Source organism: Chaetura pelagica, unplaced genomic scaffold, assembly GCF_000747805.2.
Source record: "Chaetura pelagica isolate M959 unplaced genomic scaffold, ChaPel_1.0 scaffold485, whole genome shotgun sequence".
In the NCBI taxonomy this organism is placed as follows: domain Eukaryota; kingdom Metazoa; phylum Chordata; class Aves; order Apodiformes; family Apodidae; genus Chaetura; species Chaetura pelagica.
The window spans coordinates 378648-399420 of record NW_009953315.1 but is presented as its reverse complement, the minus strand read 5'-3'; the positions used below and the strand labels follow the sequence as shown (position 1 = coordinate 399420).

General features: G+C 38.6%; 1 protein-coding gene across 1 annotated transcript in view; it reads right to left on the bottom strand.

Moving 5' to 3' along the window:
* Positions 1-20773, bottom strand: part of AVL9 (AVL9 homolog (S. cerevisiase)) — a 93572-nt gene that overhangs the window by 14609 nt on the left and 58190 nt on the right. The window contains exons 2-8 of the mRNA XM_009998093.1: positions 5698-5818; positions 4482-4567; positions 2714-2785; positions 1881-1970; positions 1443-1509; positions 752-792; positions 330-368 (exon numbers count right to left, since the gene is read on the bottom strand). Coding sequence (XP_009996395.1) covers positions 330-368; positions 752-792; positions 1443-1509; positions 1881-1970; positions 2714-2785; positions 4482-4567; positions 5698-5818 — 516 coding nt within the window. The remainder of the gene's footprint in view (positions 1-329; positions 369-751; positions 793-1442; positions 1510-1880; positions 1971-2713; positions 2786-4481; positions 4568-5697; positions 5819-20773) is intronic.

The following is a 20773-nucleotide window of genomic DNA, read 5'->3' as shown; positions in this document are numbered from 1 at the left end:
CATTCACATAAACACCCATCTGCATTATGTGTATCCTTTCTTATCTTTTATGTTAAGGTTTTCCACTCACAAACCCATTTTACTTACTCTGGCTGAGACAGCTATCAACAAGGCAGAGTGTGGACAGAACATAAGTGGAGAGAAATTTATGTATCAACACACAGCAGTTACTTTTACATATATTGGGAAATGATGCTAAGGATGCAAAGTCATTGGTATGACTTCAGATACTTTGTTTTTCAGTAGTATATTCAACAAAACCTCATATTAAAAGAACATAACAATTGCATTTATTTTTCAATTCCCTGTCTCAGTCTTCAACACGTTACCTTTTTCTCTAGAAGAATCAATTTAAAAAGAATCAAGACCTGAAAAAAACAATGAAAAAACTCAGTGAATGAACCAGTGCCATTTAACAAAAATTCTGTGCAAGCAGAATCTCAATATTTCATGTTAATAATTGCATAACTGTCATGGCATCAAATACATTCAACCAGTGAAAACCAGTGTTTCAATACTCCAGGGAATCCAGCAGACACACAAAACTTCTCAGTCTAGAACTTACTTCATTGAAGTTATGTAAGCAGAAGGGAAAGGGAAATCAGGAGGCTGTAAACAGTAGTACTTAGTAAACAGTCTTCTTACTCCTAGATCAGGTACATCTACACAGGTTTGTTTTTCAGTGCCTCACAAAGCATTTTACTCTACAAAATAAGAGCTGTAATTTATTTACCTGGCAGAGAATGCCTACCTTGTGTCTAAAGTGCAGAACAAGATCCCGAGGAGACAGACCTGAGATACCAAAAAGAGAGCATTTATTATGGTTTAATAGCTAGTAGAGAAACTAACTTACTTCTTGTCCACATTTTTCAGGGGGAGAGGGACATTAGTATTCTATGTGAACCTGGTTATGTCAAGAGCAGAAATTCTTTTAAGCAGGAGCCAAAGTTAAATCTACAATGGAGACAGTAACATGAATAGTCAAGCTCTCGGTTACTCTTATTGGCTGCCAAACAGCACTGTGGAAACACTGAAGTAAACTCTGTGTATTTAGAAAACACAGGGAAGATTCAGAAGCAAATGGGAGATATCCCAAATAACGGGTAGATGAAAGCTTGAGGACCACACACCAACAAATAGTTCTATCTAAAAATTACGAAGGCAATGTTTCCCAAAAGCAACCATGAAGCTGCTTGTCAGTCTTAGGTAAAGAGGTAAACAGGGCTTTCAATGTGTAACTAACTCCTATTACAAAAGCCACAGTACATTGACTAGACAGTTATTTTAATCCAGTAATAAAGAAATGCATAAAGAATATTGTGCAGGCATACAGACCCCTGGTGCTTTTTCTGGTAATGCACGTAAACAAATGAGCTCAGGAAGGGAATGCATTGATTAGCCTCACATTATGTCTGCTGCTTGTACAAAAAAAATTAACTTACCAAGATAAACTTGTGACCCTTCTAGCAAAGTACTGCTCAAGGAACTATTCATATGATCATAAAGTTCCTGTAAAAGTTAGAACAAAGGGGGGAAAAAAACCAGCAACCGTTAATGGCACCTGATCACACAAAATCCAGAAAAATAATATGCCCTTATTCAAGAATTTTCATGCCTTATTCCAGAGAGAAAGTAAAATTTTACTAATTGAGTCAATGGAGATACAGGCTGACAATCATGCTCATTTTGGTATTTCACTACAAATCAGAAAGATGACCCTCTGTAAGATTTCAGTAGTTAATTTAGTTCACTGTAAGTTATGACAAAAGCTAGCTATTAGAATGACCTATGAAAAGTAACGTTTTAGCACTAATTAAAAGCACTAAAGTTCGTAGGCACACACAGAGCTCTGCACTGACTGGCTATTACTTAAAAGTTACCTTAAGAATTGAAATTCGCGAGAAGTCTTTTTCCTCAAAATATGCATGTGTAATGAGTTGCAGCTTTGCCTGAAGTAATCCATACAAAGGCTTGGAAGAAAAACAAACACAAAAGCAAGTGAAGAAAATGTATTTTAAACTTGAATCTTCTCTTATTCTTATCTGGCAATATAGACACATTACTACACACAGAGCTCATGGAGAGGCAGTCCCTAGTTGCTATCTTGCAGCATCATTCTCTTGCACTCTTTTTAAATTATGAAAATTCTATGTTCTTCTCATTTACACATACCAGACCATCACTGACCATCTTTCTGGGAAAGTATATTTCTTGCTTTAACACTGTTCGTACAGCTCTACTAATATTTCTTTATTCAGCTTTAAGTACACAAAGAATTTCTGTTCACTGCCTGGTAACCAGTAGCTTTTGCCAAATAGGTAGAAATACAAGATGTTTCTTCAAAATAAGAGTAATGCTGTATGCCTGACTATCATAAAGCCTCTTTCACTGTTGTCAATAGCCACTGTCTCCAGTTATTTTAATGGCCCCCAAATTTACTACATGACATAAAGTTGGTAGTACTTCAGAACAATCAGAAGTGCAAGTAGATAGCCTGGATCTTGACAACAGACACTTCTACAATTACTCTTACAAGGAGAAACCAAAGCAAAGCACTCAAATGCCATGATTCAATTTTACTTCAGTATTTTGCTACACTCTAAATGATTTAAGGAGAGATGTTTAGAGGCAAAAGCTCCAAACAAAAACGGAAACCAAATAATTTTTAGTATGTGATTTGAAAGTGTGTGGGGAGTTAATAAAACATTCTTACCAGCTGACTGAGAACACAGACACTCTTCTGCACTGTTTCTCGGGTGATGTCTGCTTGCCGTACTTTTAGCGCCTAAGAATCAGAAGCATTAACAGTATTTTTACCCACACACAATTTCAAAAATAATTCTGTATAGTTGCTGTATACCACTCCTCTATTTAACAAAATCCTAAAACTGACAGCCTTCAATGGTGGAATATCTAAATATGCAACAGGATACCCTTACTTAGTAAAAATGCTCATAACACTGCTATGTCAGAGTTGTGTTCTCATCTCACTGTGCACAGCAAAGATTCAAATACAGCTGTGATGACAGGCAGAGGAATGTTTAAAAGGTGCTAGCACGAGAAAAAGGCAATAACCCTGGAAAAAAGCAAGAGCATTTTAACTCAGGATAATGTAACAGAAGAGAAGCCACAACACATCACTTGCTCTTCCCTAATGCCCTATGTGAAAATGGACCAGGTTGAAAAGTCTACCTAGGAATCATTTGCTTTATACTCAAGGATTTTCTTTGAGCTACCCATAAAATAAAGGGGGCATCATCTGCAGAATCGACTCCATTCTCAGCCAGACCAAATGGTCCCAGCAGACATAGAAAGGGTGGGAGCAGAAATACAGCCAAGTGATTCACGTAATTGTATGAAACAGCAAGTGTGAGGACTGCAGCCCACACATCAAAATGGACAGATGGAAAGTGTGCTAGAGCTGTCATATGAAACACATTGGTTTATGTCCTATTTGTTCCAAAGAGTTCATTTTAAACATCTGTTTACCTTCTTAATTGGTTAGTAAACAGCATAAACTGGGACAAAGAGCAAGTTATTCCAAAGTTAAATAGAACAAGACACTAAATCATAGAATACAGCAGACTGGATACAGATAGTGAGTGAACTTAAATCAACCTGGATTTAGTTCAGAAGAAATGGAATTAAGATCTGAGTGTGTAAAATTTCTCTTACAGCATAAATAAGACCTTGAAATACATTCAAGGTATGATTAACACTAAAACAGATTACTTAATTTACATTTTCAGAATACAGACTCATATAAAACTCAAACCCACGTGGCATTCCAGATTCTTGGCATTTCAATGGAAAAGGGAGTAATTTTAAAAAAAATTGACAAGTTACTAAAATTTCAAGTCCACAGATGATACTACCACTATTACTTTTGAAAATATGGACATATTATAGCAGATCAAGTACACAGTTTCCTCAGTGTGATCAGGTGCACACTACAGCTCTAATCAATTTTTCAGCTTTACAGCTAAAACCTATCAACAAGCAACTACAACAAATGGGAAGATTCTGGTCAACTCTGCAATTGCACTTTTGGCAGAGAAGGTAGGTGAAGAGAAACATCCCTGTACTTGCATGGTCAGATCCCCAAAAATACTCTAGAATTCTTCATGGTCACACACTGGAGAAATTTCCATTTTTTCCACCCAGGAGGCCTACTTCCTGGAAACATGACTCAGCCACCTGACAAGACTGTCAAATTTCATATTGCTACTTGGTGCTGATGCTTGGAATAGCTCTCAAGAACCAAACCATATTTTTCAGTTGTCTTGATCATTTCAAAAGACTACAATATGCCCGCTGACACAAGGGAAAGAACTAGTTCTCAAGTTCTGTAGCTACTAACTGTGCACATTTTCATAGATTTCTAATGTAAACTGATCATGCACTTTGACTTAATTTCAGGGTGGTTAATGCATGAAGCCTATTATTTCATTTATACAGTAATTCACAACTCAGAAAGTTACCTTTGCTTCAATTTGCCTGTAGCAAGAGACGCCATATACTGTGGTTCGACTCCCACTTCTCGGTGGCAAATGGAAAAACACGGTATCTATGAAAAAGAAAAGGCTGTTTCATAAGTCACTGTCAAAAATTCAGAGCTTTTATTTTCAGCATCATTTATTTAGAAAAAGGTTTAGTGCTGAAAATACTGGCATGCTTACTTTCTGATAGCAATCTAAGTAATTAAGTAATCTATAAAGCCATACCTGCATTCAAATTAGCACCCAAGATGCTCTGTGGGGAAAGCTTCAGCTGTGCTAGTGCAGATATTCTGAAAACACCCTAATGTTTAGCCTGACCAAGCTCCCATAAGCCCACCAACAGAGTCTCAGAAGCAGCTGATGACAGCATAGAAGGACCACCGAAAGCTACAGGCACACTGCTATTCCAATGTTATTCCAATTCAGCAAAAAAGGAGCAAAAGCAAGGTGCTGTGAGGCAAGGTGTGTAGCTGGAGTATGATTAAGAAGGTAAATGCAATGAAGATAGGGAAGAAAAAAAACTACCAAGGAGGACATACACAGTTGAAAGATTACAGTAGCTGCTACCACTGCCAAGGGAGATATCCATGCAGCAGCACTACTATCCTAATAAAAATGATTTGTCAATCACACAAAACAATCACTATCTCAGTGCAAGATGACATGAAAGGAAAAAATCTGTATAAATGCTTGTATGGCTCGAGATACATACATACACGAGTAAATACACATATACTTGGTACTACTGCAAAAGAGCTGCCAAGTCCTAAGTAAAAGAGAGGCAGCTGGAGAATTAGGAAGCTAAGTACATCAAGTTAATGCTAAGTTGAATAAGATTTTGTTTTAAAGGATTTCTGAGATTTTGCTGTTTTAAGAAACTCCCTTGTTCACTGCTCAAAAGTTCATCCCCCCTTCAAAGAACTTCTGAGAAAGCCTTGTTTTGTGCTAAGACTACACACAAATAATACGTAACCCTTGAGTTTTTATTGACATCCCATTTCTTGATGTAGAAGATATACCTTTATGATCTACTTTGAATTCTGAAGAGACATATAATTGCCAATGTATTTTGCAGCTTAAACAAAAAGTACAGGAAGCCTACTAGTGCAAAGAATCATTGATCAACTGTTTAAGTATCAGGATTTATCTTTTAGTTGCAGTAAAAGTAGCATATCCAACTCCTTCTCTTGTTTATTACCTTCCTGATAGTTGTGAGCACCATCTGGTAAAGCAAGAAAGGGCAAGTATTTCCATTCTTCTGGTAAACTGTGGCTCTCATGTCCTTCTCCAGGCTTCAGGGGAGGATAGGAAAATTCAACCTAAACAAGCAAACAAAAGTAGGGGAGGCAAAGAGAATACATTACTGTTACTAAATAAGCAAGACTCTGTGATTCAGCCTACCACCTTTGGCAATGGCATGAAACAAAGTTTCTCTTCCTACTAGCATTCCTTGTCTCTTCCTCCACTGAAGAGTGCCTAGTGTGTGGTCTATCTGACAGACCCTGGGCAGATCTGGCTCCTACAGTGCTCCCACTTGGCCTAGGACCTTTTCCTCAAGAGAAACTGTCGCACTTTGACAATTCAGCCAACGACAATGATGCTCTCAGTCCCTTTCCCCTTCCACCCAGGTAGGGAAGGAGAGAGAACGAAGAGAGACTTTCTGGATCGAAAATTAAACTAGACAGCTTTAATTAATTACTGATGAGAAAAGAAAATATGTACAATTATATATAAATGTGTTCAGGAATGTGCAAAACCCTCTCTTGCCTCCTCCCACCCCCAGCAACTCCCACAGCATCTCCTGAGCTGTGAGCAGTCCCAAAATGTCCCAGAGCTGCTGGAGAGAGCGGCAGAACAGACGGGAGCTGAGAGGAGAGGTATGAGGGTCAGGAATGCACAAGCCTAGGAATCAGTGGTGATGGATAGATAGTGTCCTCCCCACACACTGACCATGGATAGGAGAGAAGGGAAGAAGAAAAAGAAGGAAGTTGTCTTCCATGACCCATGACCTTACACTGAGCTTATGTAGATACATGGAATGGGACACTTCAGTTAATTTTGCTGTCCATCCAGTCCACTCCTCCCTATGGGAGGGTTACAGATACAACTGTTCAGCTCCTATTGCATCTGAGGCCATGAAGCTAAGTGTCCTTGATGTCTTAGCAATAACAAACATTCTAGTGTTATCAGTTCACTGCCTAGAATACTTGCTGCTACTTAAAAGAGAGCTCACTGAAGGAAAAAAAAAAAAACCACAAAAAAAAAAAAAACAGTGAAAAGAAAATTGGCTTCATCCTGGCTCAAATCAGGATGTGCATGAAACAGATCTTCAAGCAGAAGACATCACCCGGCAGCTGAGTACTTCCCTCCCTGTAGCCATTGCTGCACCTGCAGTATCAGCAGGGAGCATTGCTAGCACATATACATCTTGAAATCAGATTTGGCCTCTCATCCCTTGAGTGCTCATGACTAGGTCTAACACATGGGAGCCCTCTATTTTACCTTACCAGATGCTGAGTAATCACAGAAACTAACTCAACAGCAAAATACTACTTTGAAATATTTTTATGTCCTTGACTGCAATGTGTTCTACACATGGGCCTTAAGTACCTCCTTTCCTTTTCCCCAAGAAATCCCACTTTTCAATTTCACCTTTCATTTGCCATTTACCTCTTTTCCCTAGAAACAGGGACAACCTTTCTAATTCTCACACTACACTAGGTATCTACTAAAGAACCCCATAATCAGCATCTTCACAGTACTATCCTTTCATCTTCTTTTCCTATGGACACCCTTCTGGGTTTCCAGACACTTTCACCAGCTCTTTTTTTTCCAGACTTGAATTTCTTAAGTTACCTAAAAAAATCTAAACACAAATTTATCAGTAAAATAATTTTTTTCATTACACTGGAACTTTTCTTCAAGGACATTTAGAGATAAAATAGTGAGTTGGACATTTTCCATGTTTGTATACACGAAAAATACAAAAGCATAAGCATACAGAAAATCTTAACATTTGATGGATGAGAAAATAAAAACACTGCAAAGGAGGAGAGTACTGAAGAAGAAATGGGATATAAATCTAGAAAAGTGAAATTCTTCACCTTAACACACGGTGTCACTCTTTCTACAACTGTTGCCACTTGGAAAATGCACATAGGACAAGATGCCACAAGAAATCAGACTTGCTACTTGCTGAATCAATTTCAAATTTTCTTATTCCTCACATCATAAAAGAGATCTTGAAAATATACACAGAAAAAATAAAAGGTCTGGTCAATAACCAAAGACCTGAGCTACAGGTAAGTAGCATACAAATAATAATTAAGCAAGGGAGTGGGAAAAAAAGGCATGCAATAGAAAAAGGATTCATTTCAGCAGGGGAAGGAGGAGAGAACCCAGACCTTGACTTGTCGTTATCAAGGATCCATAGAATCTTTTAAGCAAAATATGCCATTAGGCAAATACAGAAGAGCTTTGACTTCCAAAGGAGAGACAAGCACTGGAATTAGCATCCACACAAAGAGCAGAGAAACTGTCGTTCAGTACATACCTAAATACTGAGAATTCCCTACTGTCCTTTTTAAATCACACATCATGAGAAAACTAAAAATGTAGAAGCCTCATGTAAGTATCTGCAATACAGAAGAGGATTGTACCATATGATTTGATGTTGTCCAGATTCAAACTGGCTGGCTGAAAACCACTATTTACAGAACTGTTACTACATTCTTGCACAAGGAGTAACTTCAGCAATAAACAAAGCAGGAGTCCTGTTTTAAAATAGAGATACTGTCGACAAGTATCTACACCAACATCCTAAACCAGGTACTTTATTTCACTGCACAGCCAATAGAGGGGGTCAGATTCACCCACTGCAGGAATTTATTTCTGTTGAATACAGAGGAAACACTGGGTCCCTTAGCCTTCAGTGAATACCTTCAAAGCACTATTCCTGACAGGCAAAAACTCTAAATAGGGAACTAAGACATCAATACTTCCAAGCACTTACAGAATTCATTTGTACTGCACATTCCATCCAAAATAATGAATTAGAAGTCATATTTAAAGGAAAGGTAAGACAATAAGAAAAGAAAAATTTTATTCACAATATATTGTGACAAACTGTCACGGGAATGATATAGTGATTGCAATAAGGTATCATGCAGCAGCAGCTTTGTACTTTATAGCTATTTTTGCTTTTAAAAATTAAACCTCTCCAGTCATGCTTATCACATAGTTTTTATCTGCAATGTGTACAAATGAGCACAGTACGTAGTAGTTTTAAGCTATATGAAAAATGTGATCACTAAGAGCTACTCCCTTTTAAGGTTCAGAATAAAGCTAAGACATCTGGCTCCTGTGTTCTTTTGATATCATGAAACGTACCAAAGAACTGCTTTGTTTTTCTAGCTCACAACATACTGTCAACACCTCAACTGCTACCAAATACTCCCAGCAACAGGGATTTCTGCAGGCTCTGACTTCCCCAAATGAAATGGGCCTTAGTGACACTGATTTTGATTTATATTAGTCTGCTTCTTTCAAAAATGTGTTTTAATATATATAGATTTCTGTATGCATGTGTCCACGGAAGTGAGAAAAGATCACAAGACTCAGAAAAAGCAGAATTAAGGTTGCTTAAGTGGCCCCAAATAATCTATTTTACATACATACTTTATGACAGACCTGGTTTCCATTATGACATACTATTCCTTCCCCTCCCCAAGAGGATCCATGTAGGAAGCAGTATGTTTACTAAGAAGAAATCATAGTTGCGTTAATAGATCACTGCATGATCACCTCACGTTGCAGGGGCTGAAAGAGTGGAAGTAACAAAGAAGCAGGAAAAAGAAAAGACAATCCAACACAAAGGACAGCACGCAATGTCATGGAGAACTCCCTTCCACCCCTCCACTGACTTACAAGTTCCCAGTTATTTCACTTCAAAGAGTTAAGTTCAAAATTCTAAATCTAACTTGCAGATGATTCAATTAATGCACATGAAACTTGCCCTAACAGTTTCTAATCTTTTAGACATCCTGCTTGATTTCTACAGTTCAACTTGGCAGACTTGAATCAACTGCAGTTAGGAATCCTTTACATAGAAAAAAACCATTGTTTTAAAACCAAAAGTATTATGAAGTGCATGTGAACAACAGTGATAACAGGATGGAGAGACTCAGTTCTATCACTTCTGAGTTTTTTTAACAACTGTTGCCTCAGTCAAATTGTTCTCTCAGCCTGTGTGTACAAACTGTATAGCGTTCTTAGTTAGGAAAACATTTTAAAAAATATAATTTTTTACATAATTTTCCACTTTAAGACTAACCATGATGAGGGGGACTACAGAAGGGACCTGCCACACATCATTTTTTCTTGCTCTTCACGGAATGAAGAGCTCATTTTTTATTTAAATACAATGCATTTTTATGTAAATCCACACATATATGCATGCACATGCATAAGCAAGAACATCAGTTTCCCTGTGTGTCATTAATATGTATTACCAAAAAAAATACCTGGAAATATGAGAAACAAAGTCTTTTAATAAAGCTCAGTAGTCAACAGAAACAAAGTAGTAGATGCAAGTTTTAAGAGCTGACTGCTGGAGAAGATTTTACAGGTTTTTCTCTCCTCAAGAGAATGAATAAAGACTCAACAAAATGAAAATCAAATTCAAAGCTGAACTCCTCAGAGACTTTGGAATAAACTAAATAAAACATGAACTAGAATCTCCACTACCTTCTTACTCTTCAAAGTGTCCAGGGATTTTCATTACATCTGAAAATATTGATCATGCCTGTCAAACGGTTTTGATGGCAGTGCTTTCCACCTGTTCAGATTGTTTTGTTCTGTAAGTAGCTATCTCTTGATGGATTTCAGAAATGAAATGAATACAGAATATCCTTTTGTGATTTAGTGGAGAAAGAAGTAACTCTGCTCTTCACTACACAAAGTTCTTACATCCTTGTGGATTACCAAGTTAAAATACAGTAAGTTTAAAAAAAAACACCCTAAGCTGAAGTACAACTGAATTTCTGGAACTGACACTTATTTTTCTGTAATTCTACTGTATTTTTTACTAAGCTTTTATATCCAGCTTGTAACTGAATCTAATAGTTTGGATGCAAAGCACCTACTGATAGCTCCCATTAAGAAAAAGATGAGTGCAGGCAAAAGAAATGTATTTCAGTTCCAGTATCTAGGAACTAGCATAATAATTTTTCTTTTTAAAAAGTGGACTGATACAGTCTTCTACTATATTACAAATACAATCAGAAGAGAAGTTAAAGAAGGTTGTTGATAAAACAGGAACTTCCAAAATATATCTGCATATCCATCTAAACTATCCCACTCAAACATTAGACAGGTAGCTGACATCAATTTCTGGAGACCTTTATACTGGGGTAAGGTTGTTTTCCTTATCTTTGAAAAATGTCAAGTGTTAGCAACTACAGTAAGAATAAGATGCACAGTGAACACTGAACTAGTAACTAAAAATGTGCTGGCAAGCCAGTATAAACTTACCATCCTCCCCATTCCATCTACTGTCACAAGTTTAAACTACTCCTCTTGCAAGTTAATCCCTCTTACTCAGCACGAGCTGACGAGCTTTCCTCTTTAATGTGGGTAATATTTTAGAAGATTTCTCTTTGGACCAGAAATGAAAAAACCTGGACCCAAACAATTCTTCCAGTGGTTCAATAAAAATAATTTAATCTCAAAAAAATCTGAACTATTTCAAATGACTGTGTTACATCAAAGATGGCTCCAGTTAGTTGCAGAATCTAGTTTACAGGGAACGAACCCATTCCAGTCTCTGAACAATTGCTATGATGATCCCATTGCTTGTACTGCACCAAGAGGTAGAATAATTGCTTCAAATGAATAAAAGGAGACCAGCAAATCTCACGCATTACATTCCTATTTATAGCTTTACCCTTCATGAATAATTTCAACACATTCCATTTCGAGGATATCAACTCTTCCTCTCACTTAAGAAAGAAAAGCAGAAGGATGTTGAGTATTGAGTATAATGCTAAACAGCAGCAACCAAAATCTTGATTTCTCATCCTGAGTAAGCACGTATTTGTTCTTCACTCAAAGCAAGAAGCTTTAAAGGATGTCTTCTTTACATACTAGTCCTAGCATAGCCAGATCCAGAGAAAACCAGAACACCAATGATTTTATCTGAATTACCGTAACTGCAGCATGCAGCCAAGTCAAATCCAGGAACATTTTTAGTCTTTCAGCACTGAGAACAACTTATTAATTACAATTTAATCAGATTTAAATTATGAACTTTCACCATTTTTGTAACACAACCAACAGATCACAGTCTGCAAGCTGAAGAGCCCATCCATACAACAAGAATGCCTATGCAGTAAAATAATGACCTCTAACAACAGATTTTTAAATGCAAGTTATATATTTATATAGTTTTGTATCTGTGCAGTAACTATGTATAATACACATGCATATATATTTTAATATGTACAAACAGAATAAATATGATACACTTTTATAAGTATATATTTTAAATCCATTACTCACAAACTAACAGCAAAGGAAATCCAAAGGGGTAGGGCATAGCCTTTTCTACCCTTCTAGTTCCTGAAGCTGGACCTTCCTCACATTTCTGTATCATTACATCTATAGAGCAGCCACTTACACAAGTTATAAGACACAATTTGTATTGCTACAGATGTACAAAATAACCACTCAAGTTTGTTTCAAAAACTGTGACCAGATTAGTAAAAATTTACCTCTTAAGTCTCTTAAAAGATAAAATAGCCTGAAATATCCCTATTTGTTTTCAAAGTTATGCTAGTGTGCACTTCAGACAGTATTTCTAATTACTTAACACTTTATAGCCATATAGTTCAAGTCAGAAATAAATCCTGTGCTCTGGAACTTTTGCTCTTATCAGTCTCTTCAATCAAAGAAAGTCAGTAAAAACAAACCCTGAGCTCCTCCCAGAAGACAAACATAATGCTGTTACAGCCACTTCAGCCTCGGGGACTTGCTAAGGAACAATACGCCCTCAGGCAAAGACTTTGCGGTCTTACAGAAAGTAAGTTACAATTCATACCGAATGAACTCTTAAGATGATACAAGTTACCAGAAAGGGCAGCTTCCTTAATGAAACAAGAGAGGGCAATCCTCAACTCTACTCCTAAATTGTTCCGGCTCAACAGTGCAACTATTGTAGACTGGGGTCAGCAGCAACCAATTTTCCATCTACACAACCTGCTGCACCCCCATCGGTTCTTAACAAACATGCTCAGTCACACAGACTGGCGGCATTTCCTCTCCCCAGGACAACACACAGACGTCATCACACCTGGGACTCAGACGTGTATCCTTTCCTCAGCAATGCTGCATGCTCTGGCTGTCAATGGGAAGGAGCCCACAAAAGCCGGCAGGGAGTTGTCTAAACATTACAGTGAATCCTCCTTTCCCTTGGAAAAATGGAACCAGCACATTTACTTGTCCATTCAGAAACAGCCACTGAGTGTGTAATTTATATAGCATATATTGCCGAACTGATGCAGTCCAAGTCAGCAGTCACTTTGTCTCACAAACAAAAAAGCATTCAGGTTCTTCACCACAGGACATCTGATGGTTCCAGAATGGCTCTTTGTGAACGTGCTCCTTCCATACAAGTTTCAACTTTAGATTTATTCCTGAGAGCAGATAACTCTGGCTCACTACCAAGTATGAGGCTGAGAAGCTACACAAACACAGTAATATCTGAACGATATTCAGTAGTGAAGCAGAGAACATACTCTGCTCTAGGTAACCCCCAAGAAGGAGGCAGCCCATGCCCTATCTCCCGGTAGATGAGAGGAGATCTTGTATCCACAACTTTCTGAGGGTGCTTTTAGAAATGACATGCCTGCCTAGGTGTAATAATTCAGCACCACATACAAGCTATGGGAAGGACTACCAAAATTAGGCACATATCATAAAATAAGGCTGTAATAGGACAGGAAACACAAAGTTGATACTTTCAAGTTCCGATCTACTCAAACTTGCATGACCGCTGTTAAATGATTTTACAGCTTTGAATCTCCCTCTATTACATATATTTATGTAAATTATATTGCTATCTTTATAGAAGTGCTGAGAGCTCGAGTTACTATTTGAAAGCATTCTGAAATAGGTAGATGAAAGGTGCAGAGATACAGAAATACATATTTTACTGATTTAGCATTTATTCAACAGAGAGTTCAAGATTCTCGGATGTTATGATACAAAGAAAGAACAGACAGATCTTAATACGAAAGTTCACCATGATGATTATGGAAAGTGTTACCTAACTGCAAGTAGGTATTTAGGAACCTTCTCTCAATTCAGACATCAGGGCAACTATGGAGAAAACATCCAGTATGGAATTCTTAAAAAAATACTTCCTGTCCATGACTTCAAGGAATCCAATGCAAGATTAAAGCACAGTGCTCTTTAAAGCTTGAAAAACTAAACAAAGAAACAAAACAAACAGAAATCCACCCTACTCGAGAACTTTTCTTCAACAATGAACACAAACTACTAAACAAGTGGGTTACATAGACATGCAGAGAGTAGAGCCAAACATTAATTCTACACACAAGATCAGAATCCATGGTATTGCTTACTGAAATGTGAGTTAAGCAATTACATGTGCACTTAGCAATGTATTGTGTATTTAAAACAATTAGCAACCCATACTAATTTGAGCATCCTTTCTAACAAAGGCTAAAAGTATCACCTGCTGTACATAAGCAAATCCATATATTTTACACAACAGACTAGTCTTTGATACTTGATGTATGCTACGATTAAAGTAATCAAAAGATTTCATGCTCATAACGGTCCTTTAAAGTGCTTAAATAATATTATTAGAAGCAGGGACCAATAACAAAAGGAATTGCATTACTGGTTATTATCAACAGAGCCAGGAACAAAGCCCTTCGGCTTGATTCCAGTCTAGATCCTTCTCCAGTTTTTTCTTGTTTCTGTTGCACCTTTAACAAGATCTTGTCTAATCACTAGAGAATATTACATATTGCATAATACCTGCCTACTGTGCTCCCACAAAATAAAGACAAAAGGACTTTACAAACAAAGCAAACACTTCTGCTACGTGGTTAAGAAAGCGTCAAGTGTATCTAACAGAATCACAGCAACCACTGGGTTGGCAGAGATCAAGAAGAGAAAAGGTTATTCTCCAGTAAAGCAGAGTCTTATCAGAAAACAGGGACTGAGACAGGCTAGAAGTGTCCCCTTAACAGAAGGGAAAGATGCCTCTGGAAAGGCTGCCTGCAGAACTGAGGGAAGAAAGTGAATTCATTCTTTCCCTCTTACAAGCAAGGGCTACAACAGAGGACACAGACCTGGAAACACAGGCAGTTCTCAAACAAGTTGATAAACACAGCAGACTGAACTTGCTCATTCCTTAGACACCACCTACTTCTGAAAATAAAGTCAAGCCTAGCTTGTCAACAATTCTGCTTGGAGACATATGCTCCTGGGGCATAAGTAAAAACAGACCATGTGCACAGATTGCTCAAGCCATGTTGCATGCATTGTAACAAGAACTACCTTCTAGAGCTCAAGTACCTGAAGCTCTCAAATGACAAGGAGGAGCACATACACAACTCAGGAAGTGAAGGAATCTTAAAAGGTATTCTTCCCTCTCAAGGTTCATATTCAGGCTCTTCTCTAGAACTTAGGTATCAGTTGTTTCATTCCTGAACTTAAGTTTCCTTTGCATGCCAGGAAGAAAATCTATGGTCAGGCAAAACATAGGGAATTGGTCTTCAAACACAGCCCATACAAAAACATTCTCACACAGACAGGCTACTCATATTTCAGAGAAGGTAAACATATTTACATTACAAAGTTGGAATACTTTGAACAAGCTTTGAGTCTATACCAAAACAGACTTTTGTATTTACAATAATCCACTCCCCATGTCCATAACACCAAGTTTAAATTGTCATTTTCCACTGGTGTACAGAGCAGTGGGTCAAGATCAGCTGCTGTTATGTTACAGAACAAGGATGCCAAGCAAACAAAAGTGACCAGTAATGTGAGCAGTCCATGACACACAATACTTTTGCCACTAATCAGATTTTTTTCTGTTTCACAACATGGTTGGAAATGCCTGTTTAAGAGCAGTCTGGAAGACAGCTAAGGCCTTGAGAAGATACATGAGACAATTGCCACCCACTGCATTAGGTCAGAGACAATCTACACAACTGCTCAGGACACTGAATGCAGAAAAGCTGGGCCTTGCCAAGTGAAATGACATTATGTGTGGCCTGACTGGTGGTGACACAGGGCCTGAGTTCACCCAGATGTAACAGGCTCAAAACATCAAGACAGGACAGGGATTTTTGTGCCAAGTCAGGCAGTGCAGTAGTAAAGAGACCGCCTGCTTCCTGCAGCAACCAGCCAGGGGGCTTATAGGGATTGTGCATAGCTCTCTTACCTGCAATTTTTCCAGCTTTGCTGAAACTTTCTCTCATTTTCAAATAAATCAGTTCACATTTTAGCTTTATGTTCAAAGTTAATTATTTACTCAGGATATTTTAAGCTTTCTTACACCCTCTCACTGAAGACCTCAACTACAAGACAGGTAAGTTTTTTCCACATCATTTAACACTTTCAGAAACTAAAATGTTTTAAGGTAAACTAAGTGCTGCATTTCTGACTTGGAATGAGAGGAAGTGTTTAATGATTCTGAAAAATAAAACAAAAAGCTTCCCCTTTATTTGCTCTGAAATCCCTGCCCACTAACTTCTATAGCTCCTGAAAACTAATGAGGAATTTATTAGCATCTGATTCAGAAGAAGGGCACAAACTGCCTCAAAATCCAAGCCTTACCATCCAACACTGAAGCAGGAGATCAATAGAACATAGTAAGAGCCAGGGAGCTGGAACAGTAACCTACTGAAATAAATTAGTCAACCAGCTACAGATACTCCAAAATAGATCACATCGCTTCTGCAGCAGGTTTCCCTTATTACCAATTTATGTCCCAGCCTGAGAACTCCCACCACACCGAAACCAGGTGTTTTGCATTAACAGACAAGAGTATAAGCAACTACATACAATAAAGGTCTGTATTTGCAATGCCTCTCTCATTAGGCCACTCTAGTAGCAAACAGGTACCAAAAAAGCAGGTATTTTTATATTTTAGAGAAGTGTTTGTCATGTCATTTCAGATAAATATGAATGAATACTACCCATGATCTCTGTCCATTTTGGGACATTTGCTATTTAATTACACACTGAGGAGGGTTCTCATAAGAAGTCAGTATGTACAAAGCAAAGAACCCCACCACATGCCTGCTTCACACCAATTGTGGTTCTCCTCTTTTATGAGCCTGTTGAGAGCACATCAAATACTAGGCAGACTTACTTTCCAGCCAAGCTCCTCCTCCAATTCTCTGAGCACTCTGCTTTAACTACCTTGTCTCCTTGGCAAAGACACACAGCAACCAGCACTTTTTGAAAGTCTCATTGGTATCACATAACAAATCAGCTACTAAGAGGCACAAAGAAGGAGGCTGGCAATCTGCTTGTGTAAACAAACAAAAGTCTACAGCTTCTCCAAAAGCTTACTCCATGCTTGCTAGAGAAAACTCGTTCCAACATTTTCAGGGTTTTTAGTTGAGAAACACAATGTGCTGCCTTCACACCACCAAGCCTTCGTGACAGTAAGCAGAGACTCCAAGTTTTTAACAACTGCCCAGGAAACTGCCTCCTCAGACTAAGGAACATACCTAGGCCTTCAGTTTATCTGTTACACAAGCCTACTTCACCCACTAGGAAGACCTATGGTCCAACACTGGGCCCTTGGAAGGAGCCCATGGAAAAATCACCACTCTTGTACTATTAATTAAAAAGCACCAAGGAACAGACCAATTCTCAGACTCTTCCCTTTCGTAAACAAATGCTTGTGGTTTGTTTTTCAAGTCTGTGCAAGAGAGTGATATTCTCATACATTTCCAAACTGCACATAGATGTCTTTGCTCTATAGGTTAAACATTTCTTATACTGAAAGTTAATCAACAGGAAGCGCTATACACTTCAGACATCAGGATCTAACCAGAACAACACTTGTCTAAAAATGTGTAAGAATCCAGTTATGTCTATTACCAACAGCAATCCCAGTCAGAGAACATACATCAGAGCTCAATTTCAAGTTACACACTTCTGTACTCATCAGCTTGAGACCACAAGTATATTTCTTTTCCCTGCCTTCCATAGGACAGCTTCAGATGGAAAGTCAGCTAATGAAAACACCTAGCATCAAGAAATTAACACAAACTCCATGTGCAGTCACTAGTAGGACTATTTGAGAAAACAGAAATAGAAACACAGAACCTGAAGGGAGCCTTCTCAGACAACCAAGGTAAATTCCTGTTACAACAGCTCAGCAAATTCGCTCTGACTTACTGCCATTTGGAAGCTGCTTTGAAAATTTCCTTTTCTGCAATTAGTAGTTTCACATATGCCATCTACAGTGCATCCATCTGTAGACAGCTCATATCCACTTATTTTTGTGCCAACACTGTTCTTTAAATTAAATGGTTGTTTTTTTCCTCCTTGTTCTTCACTATCCAACAGTCCCTCAGAAGACTATTGCCTTTAATACAGTGGTTCGATGAATACTTCAGAGGCTGCTATCAAACATGACAACCAAGAAGAGAATGATAGAATTATTAAAGTTGGAAAGACCTTTGAGATCATGGAGTTCAATCGTCTGCTCTGCACCCGTGACCACTAAAATCATCTCCCAAAGCACCACATCTACCTGTTTTTTTGAACACTTCCATGAACAGTGCCTCTACGACCTCCCTAGGCAGCCTGTTCCAATGACTCACCACTCCTTCTGTGAAGGATTTTTTCCCCAATAGCTAATCTGAACCCAGAAATCTCAGGCTGCTACTTTCAAACAACTCTTTTCCACCCCCATACTTGTCTTCTTGCGCCCACGTAGCTGTCTTCTGCAGAAGTGACAGGGAGAATTCAAATCCTTTTTTCTGAAAAGTGAATCAAAATTTTTATGCATCAGTAAAAATATTATTACCCTATAGGACTACATTTGTTGCCACGCTTACCCCCAAGTAAGATCATTGCTGTGACTTATCCTTGATCATATGCAATCTTATTTCCCTTCCAGAGGTCTCCTCATATTAATTCCCAACCCTATACTGTTACTACTCATTCCTATTGCGAGACTTCATAATGCACCTCATTTCCATCATTCCTTATTATCCCGCTCTTGCATGACATTCCAGTCTTCCTTTGTAACACTGATTCCTGAAGTTTGTTCATCAGTTAGATTCTACTGCGTAACCAAGGCCAGCATCACTTCCATGGGCCCAAATTCAGTCTTGAGTAACACCCCTTGCAAGCACCTTTCAGACCAGCAGTTCCTCTTCTGACACAAATCTGTTGCTGCTTCCTCTCCTTCATACTGTTCCTTGCCCAAGTACCAGCTCTTGTAATAATTCTCCAGTATCTTCACCTTAGAAAAAAATGACTTTTTTGTTGTTGTGCTGTGTGATCTGTTATTAAGTTCCAAGCAGATTCAAGCTACTTTGTTTCTTTAACAGAGAAAGTAAATCAGTAATGTATTCTTACAAAAGATGCAGGTCAAACAGGCATGATCTATCTTTAGTGAATGCACACAGGACTCGGTCTAGTTAGTTTCATGTTGTTAATTAATTTTTTCCCCTCTCAAATTCTCCAGAGCCTTGCATACTACTGATGTCAAACTCATTAGGCTCAGCTGAGCAGCTCCCTGCCTGCAGTTCTTTTAGGAAATGATATTTATAGATCAGTAACAAATTTGCTAAGTCAGAGGTAGAATCTATTTAAAACTGGATTTCTGGTTAGATTTCCCTTAAGAAGCCTGTCTGTTTGTTGTTCTACTAGCTGTCACTGTATTCCTGCAGCTGTTCTCCCCGTGACACAGCTACCCCACTCCCCTTCCCCAAACACCTTTCTCTCCAACTTCTCCAGTTCATTTCTTGAGATAAAGACGAGTTTGGTTCAGAGGTATTCTGACCCAAATTTTTAACACTACCTGAAAATGTACTTCTACAAACATTTTTAGTAGCAGCAAGATAAAATTCACAGCTACTAATTTGTAGTTTGGGGTTTGGTAGGGGGTTTTTTGGTGGTTTTTTTTAGGGGTTCCTTTGTTGTGGGTTTGGGGTTTTTTTGCTTTGCATCAGCACCGCATAGCATTACAAGAAGAGAAATACAGACCCCAAAAGAGGAAGACAGGCAATGAAAGCCACTTTTATCTCCAACCTATGTCTTTCCCAAGAGAACTCCTAACAGTCTTTGACAAGAAAATTACTGATAAACACTGTAAACCATGCAACCTAGATTATCTTATTAGTTCACAGGAACTGATCCTGCAAACATCCACAGGTGAGCAGCTGCTAGACACCCTGAGGAGAAAGGATGCATTACAAAGCCATACAGATTTTTCAGAAAAAAGAGATGGAGTAACAATCCTAACATACAGAAGAGCTATAGCACTTCTGCTCCAGCCTCTGTTGCTACGAGGAATTGTTTTACATTTACTGTGCTGTGCTTGCTTTGTTTCCTGAAGCATTAACAAGCAATAATTTAACTCTCTGGTACTCCCTATGAAAAGCATTCACATAAGACATATTGTATGACAACCACCATCACATTCAACATTGGTTTGGCAATTTTTGTAAGGATTCAAGAACGCTTCACGGGAGAAGATTTACTGCAAGTCCAACACTGTATCTATCAGCAAGGCAACTGTGCCTGCAGCCCAGCAAGGCAACACCGCCTCCTGTTTCAAGGCTAACAAAAATTTAAATGAAAAATAAACCTTGAGCATAAAACACTTACGAAATACACAACATAAAACGTTTCTACCTTACAGGTCACACGAAGCCGTCATTTCCGGAAAAAAGAAAAAAGGGGAGACAGGCAATGAAAACTGAAATCAAGGGGTGGATTTGCAGGCCGGGGCTGCTTTGTGTGAGCAAACTGCGAGAGTTCGGCGCTGGGCCGGGAAACGAGAGAAGGCGATTTGATTTTAAAAAAAAAAAATAAATAAATAAAAATTAAACATTTCTCCCTTAATTCCGCGCCCCAAAGCACTCACCACGCACCCCCACCTCCGCAGGCAGCGGGGCCGGGGTTTGAGCGGCCTCCCCGCTCTCCCGGGAAGGGCGCTGGAGGCCGGGGCTGTGTGTGTGTGTGGGGGGGGCTCGCCGGGCCCG